General features: G+C 42.3%; 1 protein-coding gene across 1 annotated transcript in view; it reads left to right on the top strand.

Moving 5' to 3' along the window:
- MUC13 (mucin 13, cell surface associated) overlaps positions 1-12,125 on the top strand; it is a 33,497-nt gene that overhangs the window by 2,007 nt on the left and 19,365 nt on the right. Inside the window, exons 3-5 of the mRNA XM_029213720.1 lie at positions 4,243-4,365; positions 5,309-5,415; positions 8,841-8,896. Coding sequence (XP_029069553.1) covers positions 4,243-4,365; positions 5,309-5,415; positions 8,841-8,896 — 286 coding nt within the window. The remainder of the gene's footprint in view (positions 1-4,242; positions 4,366-5,308; positions 5,416-8,840; positions 8,897-12,125) is intronic.

Here is a 12,125-nt window from a genome sequence, read left to right as displayed (position 1 = left end):
AAAGGACAGATATTTGGGGCTACTCTCTAAGAGATGATGATTGACCTCCAAGCCCAAGTTATTGAAACAGAAAGCACTTGCCTCATGTCCCAAAGTTTAGAGCAGGGGTCAGTAAACTTTATCAGTGAAGGCAAACTAATAAATGTTTCAGGTTTTGTGGGCCATGATAAGGTCTCTCTTACAACTACTCCACTCTGCCATATTAGCATCAAAGCAGCCATGGACAATATACAAATGAATGTGCCTGATTGTGTATCAATAAATCTTTATTTACAAAAACAGAGGACTGGCCAGCATTGGCTCTCAAGTCATAGTTTGCCAACCCCTGGTCTTAAAGAATCCTCAAACCTAGGCTTAAAGGGTCTAGATAAACCCTGTTATTCTCAGTTAGGGAAACTAAGGCCCAGTGAGGGCAGCAACTTACCCAGGGTCAAAGAGCAAGTTGATGTTTCCCTATACTTACTTCTTTTGTCTTCCCCAGTGTTCTGCAATAGATCTAAGAAATGGATGATTAAGCAAATGGAACCAGAGCCTGTATCAAAACCTGGCTCCCAATCTTCTTTCATGTTTGCAGGAGCCGCTCTGAAGGCTAGGTCAACAGGGACACAGCTACACAATCAGTTCTCCTGCAGTCAGGAAAGGGAGCTTTTTTTTCTTTTTTTCTTTTTTTCTTTTTTTTGCGGTACATGGGCCTCTCACTGCTATGGCCTCTCCCGTTGCAGAGCACAGGCTCCAGACGCGCAGGCTCAGCGGCCATGGCTCACGGGCCCAGCCGCTCCGCGGCATGTGGGATCTTCCCGGACCGGGGCACGAACCCGTGTCCCCTGCATCGGCAGGCAGACTCTCAACCACTGCGTCACCAGGGAAGCCCAAAAGGGAGCTTTTTAAAGCTGTTTCTGCTTCCCCAGACACTCTCTCAGAGTAAGGCAGTATTCTTGTGTTCTGGCCCTACACTAACTACGGGGCATGGGCCCAATCACTTCTCTCTTGGCTTCAACATACTCACTGGTAATAAGATGTGATTGAACTAAATAGCCACCAAAATCCTTTTCCCACTGTAACATCCTGTGATTTTATTCCTGGCACACAGAAAAACTAACAAGTCTGTCCTCTATTGCCAGGGAGAAAGCACACCAGGAGTTATATGAGCAGTATATCCAGAATGGAGCTGCACTCAGTTTCTTCCCTAGGATTTGCCAAATCATCCTTGCAATGTGGCTGAGGCTTTTTCAAAAGCCATTTACTTTACTTAGAATGGTGGTTTACACCTTCTCAGAGAGGTGACCCTTACTGTTGTCTGTGAGGTACCGCACTATGCCTCCTGTGTCCCAGGTAGCCTGTTTTTTCACTCTTATAAAACTTTTTTCAATAGACTTTGTTTTTAGAGCAGTCTTAGATTCACAGCAAAATCAAAAGGAAGGTAGAGTTCGTATATTTCCCTACGCCCACAGCTGCATAGCCTCCCTTATTATCAACTTTCCTCACCAGAGGGTACATTTGATGAATCTATATTGACACATGATAATCACCCCAAGTCCAGTTTACATTAGGGTTTACTGTTGGTGTTGTATATTCTGTAGGTTTGGATAAACGTATAATGACATGTATCCATCATTATGGTATCATAAAGACTATTTTCACCTTCCTAACAATCTCTGCCCATTCATCCCTTCCTCCCTGCTAACCCCTGGCAACCCCTGATCTTTTTACTGTCGCCGTAGTTTTGCCTTTTTCAGAACGTCATGTAGTTGGAATCACAGTATGTGGCGTTTTCAGATTAGCTTCTTTTACTTAGTAATATGCATTTAAGATTCCCCCATGTCAATTTTCAAGGCCTGAACACTGAATAATATTCCATTGTCTGGCTGTAGCCGTTTGTTTATCCACTCACCTACTGAAGGACATCTTGGTTGCTTCCAGGTTTTGGCAGTCATGAAGAAAACGGCTATAAGTATTCGTTTGCAGGGTTTTGAGTGGGTATAAGTTGATAAATAATAAGTGAATACTCAGCACTTACACTGAGTAAATACTAAAGCATGCACTTGTGGGGTCATATGGTTAAGAGTATATTTAGTTCTGTAAGAAGCTGCCTGCCTGTCTTCTAAGGTGGCTGCACCATTTTACACTCCCGACCAGTATCAGAGCTCCTCACCAGTAGTGTTTTATTTATTTTTTATAAAAGTCAATTAGGCCCACAGTCATGGAAAAAGAAGCTTAAATGGGGCAAAAGTATATGCAGTAAAAACTAAATCTCCCTCCTATCCTAGACCCCTAGGACCAAGACCCCCAGTTTTCTTCCCCAGAGGCAACTTCTGTGGCTAGTTCTTTGTGTTTGTGCAAATACAAACACATAGACTTATATGTTTCTATGTATTCCCCTCCTTTTAAAAAAATATTCATTTAGTCAGTTAGTTTTGGCTGCATTGGGTCTTCGTTGCTGCATGCAGGCTTTTCTCTAGTTGTGGTGAGCAGGGGCTACTCTTCGTTGCAGTGTGTGGGCTTCTCATTGCGGTGGCTTCTCTTGTTGCACAGCACGGGCCCTAGGTGCGCAGGCTTCAGTAGTTGTGGCACACGGGCTCAGTAGTTGTGGCGCACGGGCTTAGCTGATCCGCGGCATGTGGAATCTTCCCAGACCAGGGCTCGAACCCGTGTCCCCTGCATTGACAGGCAGATTCTTAACCACTGCACCACGAGGGAGATCCCCCCACCTTTTTTTTTTTTTTTTTATCATAAGAGAGAGCATGTTATTTCTGGCTATATACCCAGGAATGGAATTGCTGGATCATATGGTAGTTCTATTTTCAGTTTTTACCACATGATCCAGCAATTCCATTCCCGGGTATATATCCAGAGAAATGAAAATACCAATTTGAAAAGATACATGCGCATGATAGACTATTACTCAGCCATAAAAAGAATGAAATTCTGCCTTTTGCAGCATTGTGGATGGACCTAGAGAATATTATGCTTAGTGAAATAAGTCAGAGAAAGACAAATACTGTATGAAATCACTTATATGTGGAATCTAAAAAATAATACAAATGAGTGTATATGCAAAACAAAAACCGACTCACAGATAGAGAAAACAAACTTATGGTTACCAAAGGGGAGAGGGACAAATTAGGGGTATGGGATTAACAGATACAAACTACTATGTATAAAATAGATAAGCAACAATGATATATTATATAGCACAGGGAATTATAGCCATTATCTTGTAATAACTTATAATGTAGTATAACCTCCAAAAATACTGAATCACTGGATTGTATACTTGAAACTAATGTAATATTGTAAATCAACTATACGTCAATAAAAAAGAGACAGTGTTATACACGTCGTACCTCATATGTAGTCTCTTTTTTTTTTTTTTTAAGCAATGATTTGCACCTACAGGATTATAAGAATCTTAAGACAGCTCTGAAGGTTGTCAGTTACTTAATCTATCCTGAAATCAAAGCTCAGGATCATTTCATTTGACAGAGATAAAGGAAATGACTAGCCAAGATCACCATTTGGCCACTGACCTAACTTCCCTTCTTGGATTCCGTCAGTTCTCCAAAGATAAGAAAGATGCTGCACCCTGCCTGCTCTAGGAGTCCTGGCCAGTGGTGTAGAAACCATTGTAATATTCTTCTCTCCATTTATTCAGGTCATCCACTCAGAAAGCCAGAGAGTAGAGCGACCCTTCATCACTTCCTCTTAGAATTTTCACTGAGTTAATCCACACTGTTCCCTTACTCTCCCTTGCCTTTCCTCGTGGGTCTGTATACCATGTATGCTAACCAGAATACAATATCTAGTTTCTTTGGGGAGCTTTTGGCCTGATCTTCCCTATAAGTCAATTATTCATATCTTCAAAAAAAAATATGATGCTTTCTCTAAAATTGTTTTGGAGAGTTCTACCTAGTGTTAGAGAACCAGACATCAAGGTTCTGGAGGATCCTTGAGGTCCAAAGTATTTCTTTACTCCTTGGAGTTAGAAGACTGCTGTCTTTCTCTGAGCAGACTCTTACCCACCAACCTCTGACCTTTACTGTTGACAAGCGCTTGGCTCTAGAATTTTAGCAACAAACTTCCTAGAAACATAAGAAAATATGTATTTGTTTCAGCTGTTCTAAGGGTGTGCCATGGAGTAACACAGCCAAGGAATAGAAAGTGCCCAGGAGATTTAAAAGTATGTTTCTTGGTGTTATTTGTTGTTATCCTATGGATTTTTAATCTCTTTCTACTGTATCTCAGGTTCCAGAAGCCCTTGCCAAAAGGATCCCTGTAAGGGTGGTTCTTCATGTGTTAATCTGCATGATAGACGGTTTTGCCTGTGTTTAGAAGGGTATTACTATAGCAATTCTACATGCAATAAAGGTGAGTTACAAAGGATGAATCATGGAGAGCTGCACCTCAGACCTAAGTGGAATAGAAAACTTAAAATAATGACAAAAAGAGCTTCCAGAATACTAAAGTTAGAGGAAAATTTGGAGGCAACAAAGGCCAGCCAAGTAGAAAAAAGCTTCCTGTCTTTATCTCAATGGAAATAGACCAATTCAGATTTGTGAGCTAGTCCTAGAGGTACGGGAGTAGGTGGGTCCCTTCACTTCAACTGTTCAAGGGAACGGTGCCATGGGGTCAACATGAGAATGATAGATGTCGGAGTCCCTGGAAAAGTGCACAGGCTGCATAAATACAAAGTGGTGCTATTACATGGGGACACTGACACAGCATAAGGTGATTTCCTAAAACCACAGAGTCAGACGAGCCAGGAACCTGGTCTCTGACCTTGCTTCAGTTCTCTGTCATAGGATTTGCTGGTTCTATAACAGCAAACCCTATTTTTGGAGACTTAAGAGCCTCTCAGCTCTGGAAATGAACTTTAAGAGCAGATCGACCCTATACTTTTTTGGTTATATCAGCTGGGCGCTATGAAAGTCCAAGGCTGTTTCCTGAGTTACATGTTTTTGTCTGTTTTATGAATGAGCAATATCCCTCCTTGCCAGAACAGACCAACTGTACAGGAAATGAATGCATTGTGTTGGCCACAGAAATTAGAGATATCCCCAAAGCCAAAAGAATGTTCCTGTTTTTAGCACTAATATTCTCATTTCTGGGGATCCACTCTAAGTAAATGACTCCATATGTAGAAAGGTTTGTGCATGAAGATGTTCTTTGCAACTGTTTTTTTCCCTCTTAAATAATTAAAAGCACTGAAAACAAAAACTGACTGCATCAACGAAGGAAAGATGTATTTCATAGAATATTATGTAGCATTCTTTACATTAAATATCACAGAGAGATTCTGCTTGAATTTCAGGAAAGATATTCCCTGGTACGATTACGGTCAATATATCACCTACATCTGGCTTAGAAGATGAAAATTCTGTGGCCTATCAGGAATTACACTTCAACATTACTAGATTTGTAAGTATTTTCCAAACATCCTTCCTCTATAAATATTCTTTATTCTAACACTGACTTGTAGAGTGTAGACTGGTATTCGGGTGCTGGTACAGCTGTACCGGTGGATCAAGTAGTGAAATGCATGCTTATTGGTTTGTAAACAGTAGCTGTTCCAAACTCCTGGGGGCCACTGCTTCCTGGTTGCCCAGGCTCCTCCTCTGGGACCCTGGGTCCTCACCGTGATCCTGCACCTAGAGGGGTAACATCTGTCACAGCAGAGGGCCTTTAGAAGCCACCTCCAGCCATGCCATACTCATTCATACAGAAATATTCTTAAATATTTTTAAGTGGACAGAGAAATGTAATGCTGTTTTTAAAATAAATTACTTCCATAGAATTGAAGAGAAAAAGAATTAAAGATGATTTTTTTTTCCTTTTTACAATCAAATTTGCATACTAGTCTGGCTTTTTTAATGTCTGGAAGAGGAACTCCATCTGAATTATATGTTACTTCTTTTTCCCATTGTCAAAAATGTCAAAATGAACAACAGCTTCATTTCATTTTGATTATTGTGAGTGTGTCCACATGAAAGAGATGGAGATCTCTATTCTGGAACCACAGATGTCAGACCTGGAAGGTCTTAGAGAGGGTGTCCAGCCAGTGTTTCTCAAAATTTAGTTTTGAAGGGAAAAAATGTTAGCTTGGAAATATGTCTTAGAACTCTAGGTGGAGAAACACTTTATTTTTAATTTTTTTTAACATCTTTATTGGAGTATAATTGGTTTACCATGGTGTGTTAGTTTCTGCTTTATAACAAAGTGAATCAGCTATACATATACATATATCCCCGTATCTCCTCCCTCTTGCATCTCCCTCCCTCCCACCCTCCCTATCCCACTGCTCTAGTGCTATGCGGCTGCTTCCCACTAGCTATCTATTTTAATTTTGGTGGTATATATAAGTCCATGCCACTCTCTCAGTTCGTCCCAGCTTACCCTTCCCCCTTCCCCCTTCCCATGTCCTCAAGTCCATTCTCTACGTCTGCGTCTTTATTCCTGTCCTGCCCCTAGGCTCGTCAGAGCAATTTTTTCTTTTTAGATACCATATATATGTGTTAGCAGACGGTATTTGTTTTTCTCTTTCTGACTTACTTCACTCTGTATGACAGTCTCTAGGTCCATCCACCTCACTACAGATAACTCAATTTCCTTTCTTTTTATGGCTGAGTAATATTCCATTGTATATATGTGCCACATCTTCTTTATTCATTCATCTGTCGATGGACACTTAGGTTGCTTCCGTGTCTTGGCTATTGTAAATAGAGCTGCAATGAACATTGTGGTACATGACTCTTTTTGAATTATGGTTTCTCAGGGTATATGCCCAGTAGTGGGATTGCTGGGTCGTATGGGTAGTTCTATTTTTAGTTTTTTAAGGAACCTGCATACTGTTCTCCATAGTGGCTGTACCAATTCACATTCCCACCAACAGTGCAAGAGGGTTCTCTTGGAGAAACACTTTAAAAAACTAACGTCTTAATGGGGGCCCAGGAAGCACAGTGGCCATGAAAATGGACCAGAAAGTACAGAATAACAATCAAGGATCAGGAAGGCTAAGTAACTGACCGAAGGTCACCCAGCTGATGAGTGAGGATGGGGGATTTGAACCCAGACCTGCCTGACCTCAGGGCTGCTTCTCCTTCCCTGCTGGCTCTGTTGTGCAATGAGGTCTGGGCAGGCCTGTTAGCATGGTTCCTGCCCTCCTGCCCAGTCCTGCAGCCCTTCAGACTGAGAGGTGTATATCCGCAAATCCTCAAAGGGTGACCTGATAGAAGAAAAAAAATGGAAGACCTTTTTCCTATGCCAGATGCTAATTTTGCAATCTCATTTTTTGGGATTAAGAAAATTAAAAGTGCAAAAAGTGGTCAGTAGGGGAGCTGGATAGAACCTTGGAGGTCATCCAGTGAACTTGTTCCTAAGTAGATTCCCAGGGCCCTGATGGTTTACAGAAATACCAGCTCTTCCTGATATGTAAAAGAATTAAAAGGAATATGGACATATTCTGGATACAAGGTTGCCCAGACTAACTAGAGCATCAAATGTATTTGAATTTGACTAGAATAAAAGAGAAATGATTTAACATCTTTTTAAATGACATTGGTTGCCATGATTTTTTTAAATGTGGGGTCCCCATGGGAGAAAAATAATAAAATTCTTGGATTATATAATAAAAAAATTTGCACCAACCCAGTTCAACATTCATGTAATAAATATGGAGATGGGGTTCAAAGAGAGGAAGACATGTCCAAGGTCATGTCTTTCACAGTTAAGTCATTCAATCATCGGTCAACTGGTGTTTATTGAGTGTTTCCTAGGGATTGCCCTGCGCTGAGTGCTATGGAATAGGCATGGGGATGGGCAGGTGGCAGGCGGTAGGGGGGTGTCATAAGAAAGAGAAAACGAACCCCATTCTTGGCATCAAAGAACTTATGTTCTAATTGAGACCCCCATCCTACCTCCACCTCACCCCTGCCAGAGGTCCCAGCTTAATCTCTGGCCACTTGTTAACAAGTAGCTAGAATTGTCTCTGCTCTTAGAACGCAACTCAGGCCTAAGAAGATCTACCTTTGCTGGAGCCCCTTCCAGCTCACAAAGCCATGTATCATATATTCTATCTCACTTTCTACGCATGATAGCCCTGTGTGGTGGGAATTACTGCTATCTCAAATTTTCCAATGAGAACGTGAGGTTCGAAGCAGTTAAATTTTGCAAAAGCTAAGCGGAGAAGTTTGGCACCTCAGCCTGCTGCCTTCTGAGGCACACTGCTTCTGAGCATTGGTGTGGGCTGCTCCTTCTTCCACTTCCTGGCCCCGCACTACCTACTGAAATGCTTTACAGCCCATCTCCTCTATGAAGCCCTCTCTGGTTCTCTGCGACTAGATGAGAGTTTCTTTGAACCTCCATGGTAGATTCTACTCTCTCTGTCACTTACCTCTCTCAACTTCATGGTGTAACCTCTTATTTGATCAGAGGCTGGGTCTGCCCATCTTGGTAATCTCTATGTCTCAGGCATGATGCCTTGGTAAGGTAGGCGTTTAAGTCTTCCTTAGGTACACTGATGAGTGTATAAAGTATGCATATATGTAAGTCTAACAGTAACTTTGAAAAGACAAAACAAGTCAGTCACGTTATTTTTAAGAGTATTGATTTGGCTGGGTGCTTCAGGTTTCCATCTTTTTCCTGGGTGGCTCTGAATTATATCAGAATCTTCCTATGTTACAGCAAAAAATACTGAAAGGTATTAGAGCGCATGGAAAGAATAAATAATTTGTTGTGTTATAGTTATATAAATGAGTTTAGAAATGGATTTATGTTAAAACCTAGATGTAATATCACTTTTCCCCTCTCTTTGTAGTTGTTCTTAATTCTGTTCTTTTTCTCCACAGTTTGAAAAAGCATTTGACAGTTCTGATTACAGGCAGACTGTAATTGCTAAATTAAGGTAAGTTTGCTGTGGACTGATGGGGTACTTTGGAAGCAGGTTGTGTTTGCCTAATTTCTGTGTTCTCTTGCATACCCCATGTGGCACTGAGGCCCTAGGATGGCTACTCACAGGTCAAGAAGAGATGATTAGTCTGAGTACCACGGAGGGCCCTGCCTCTGACGTCACATTGACCCTGGCCTGGGTGGGCAGGGTGTAACCTGGGGATAGCAAGATGCTGCCTGTGATTGGCTACTCAGCAACTTGTCCACATAGCCCAGGGCATCACCTAGTTCTCTTTGTTTGGTTTGATGCTTTGGCTACAAATCACACCTGGTCAATCCCTGGAATGTGCATTCCAGGGGGTCAGGAGGAGAATGAATGGCTCACGGCCATCTCTTCCCTCATAGCGGGGAATGAGGCAGACAGGAAGACCCCAGTCATGCACCTGGCTACTGCAGGGCCTGTCGTGAGCTCTTTCTACGGTAAGAATGAGAATGCAGTGAGCACAGCAACATGCAGTGACCAGGGTTGCATGCTATTTGGGAACCCAAAGGGGCGGAGGATTCTCAAGAAGTTAGTGATTCCATCTTGGCCTTCTCTGAAGCGTATTGTTACATGAGTGCTACAGGCTGAGGAAAGAATGCTCTAAGGCAGGGGTCCCCAACCCTGGGGGGCGGCACAGCAGGAGGTGAGCAACAAGCGAGCAAAGCTTCATCTGCCGCTCCCCATGGCTCCCCGTCGCTCGAATTACTGTCTGAACCATCCCCGCCCCTATCGGTGGAGAAATTATCTTCCATGAAACCGGTCCCTGGTGCCAAAAACGCTGGGGACCACTGCTCTAAGGTGAACAGAACCATGCAGAAAAAGCAGCTTTAATGTATTTATATTTTATGGTTTTACTATTGCATCTATCTTTATAAACTTTGTCAAGTCCTTTGTGGAAAAACATACTATATATATTTAGATATGTGAATTCAGAGAAGACCTCCTAAAAGTGGTGAGTTTTGATCTTGGCGGTGAGCAAGGTGCACATGTGATGGGTAGCCAGAAGGCCGGCAGGCAGCTTAATGGGAGGCACGGTGCAAGCAGCAGGCAGAGAGGCTGGGCCCCAACACAGAGGCTGGAAGCTGGAGGTACAGCAGACTCCTGAAGGTCTATGCATTGTTGAAGGACATTAGGTTTGATTTAGGGGACAACAGGGAGTTCACGCATCAGGATGACTGGATAAAAACAGGAACAATGAGGTGTAAATCTATGCTTGGATCCCTGCCTTGGCACATTATTGCTGTGTGACTGGGTAGGCGTTTTAACCTCTCTGAACTTTTGTTGCCTCATCTCTATAACTGGGATAATCTGATCAACCTTCCCAGAACCCTGGGAGGAGCAAATGAGATACCTTTGGAAAGATTCCCTGTGCAAAGTGCCTGGCACATAGTCAGTTTCAACAAGTTAGTTCCCCTTCTGTTTCCCTTCCAGAATATGGGACCCTGCAAGTATGATGGAGAGCTGGTCCCACAGAGTCACTTGGGGAAACTGTGGCACTCCTTCCGTTCTTAAGGAGTTACTGAAAGGGGAGTTTTGGAGGCAACCCCTTACCTGTGAGCTCAGTGTCCTAACAGGAGGGACTCCCCCAGCAAGGGGGCCATGGCAGGCAAATAGACCTCAGTCTCACCTCAGAAGGCATTTCTTAGGCTCCATACCAGTGCTCTCTCCTCTGAATCCCCAAGCTCTTTATTTACTGTCCAAATGTTGGAATTGGAAGGATCCTCAGAATTTCTCTAACACTCAAATCTCTCTTTGGACAGAGGAGGACACTCAGGCTGAGGGAAGCTGGGACTGGTCTTGGACCACAAAAGATGGTGGCTATCCTGGGTCCAGATCTCTGGGCTCTTAACTCAGAGGCTAGTGCTCTAGTCATTTATACTACACCTTTTTGTCACTTAAGAACACGACCGCTCCATCATTTCCTTGAACTGTTCTGTAAGTGTCATGTCTTGTCTCCTGAATTGGAGAGTATGCTAGCAGGTTCTTTAAATGAATGCATTATGGATGGCATTTCTTTCCTAGCCCCACTGCAAATTATACCATAGATCTCTGGTCATCTTTCAACTGATAAAGAAAGCTTGTATCAAGTACCCCTTTCTCACTGCCCTATACCTTCCACTGTCACCTCCAAATCCCATCATGAACCAATCATGATAGGAAATGTTAAATTAGAACTCTGAAGCCCATTTTGCTTTTGGACTCCCTTTTGAGGTGATCATTCCTAAAAACAGAATTTGGTTCATGTTTTGGATTTTCTGGATTGTTCTGCAGAACCCACATGGCTGTGAACATTTTCTAAGTAGGCTGGCTATGTTTTCAAGCTTCTCTATTTCTTCAAAAGTCAGAAAGGAGTATAGGAAAACAATTGGACAGGAAAATATATATCCTGGGTCTTAAAAACACACAGCCACAAATCAGAGAGGGAAGAAGTTTTTTTTTTTGTTGTTGTTTTTTGCTTTTTGGAGTTTTTTGGTCACAGACGTCCCTTTTAATAGTGAAAGACTGAAAATAACCTCAGTATCATAATAGGAGGTTGATTAAGTACATTATGATACATGCATGGGATGGAATATTATGCAGCCATTTCAAATGATGTACACATTTTAAATGATGACAGGAAAATATTCACAACATACTGAAAAATGAAAATGTACGCTAAAAAGAAGCATGTATAAAGGATTTTACCTTGCAAAAATAAAATATATGCATGAAAAAAGACTGGTGATATTTAGAATCAGAAAAACAATTATTTAAAAATAAGAGTAATACATGCTTACTGTAAAAAATTTGGAAAAAACAGAAAATATGAATAGAAGACAAAAAAATCACCGACGGTCTCTCAACTCAGGGATATTTATGCATTTTGGTATATTTCCTTCTACTCTTTTTTTTAAAAATAAATTTTTATTTATTTATTTTTGGCTGCATTGGGTCTTCGTTGCTGCACGTGGGCTTTCTCTAGTTGCGGCGAGCAGGGGCTACTCTTTGTTGCGGTGCGTGAGCTTCTCACTGCAGTGGCTTCTCTTGTTGCAGAGCATGGGCTCTAGTCGTGTGGGCTTCAGTAGTTGTGGCTCACGGGCTCTAGAGCGCAGGCTCAGTAGTTGTGGCACACGGGCTTAGTTGCTCCACGGCATGTGGGATCTTCCCGGACCAGGGCTCGAACCCGTGCCCCCTGCGTTGGCAGGCAGATTCTTAACCACTG

Source organism: Monodon monoceros, unplaced genomic scaffold (assembly GCF_005190385.1).
Source record: "Monodon monoceros isolate NGI ecotype Baffin Bay Population unplaced genomic scaffold, NGI_Narwhal_1 Super_Scaffold_11, whole genome shotgun sequence".
Lineage (NCBI taxonomy): Eukaryota > Metazoa > Chordata > Mammalia > Artiodactyla > Monodontidae > Monodon > Monodon monoceros.
This window is presented reverse-complemented; position numbering and strand designations above follow the sequence as displayed.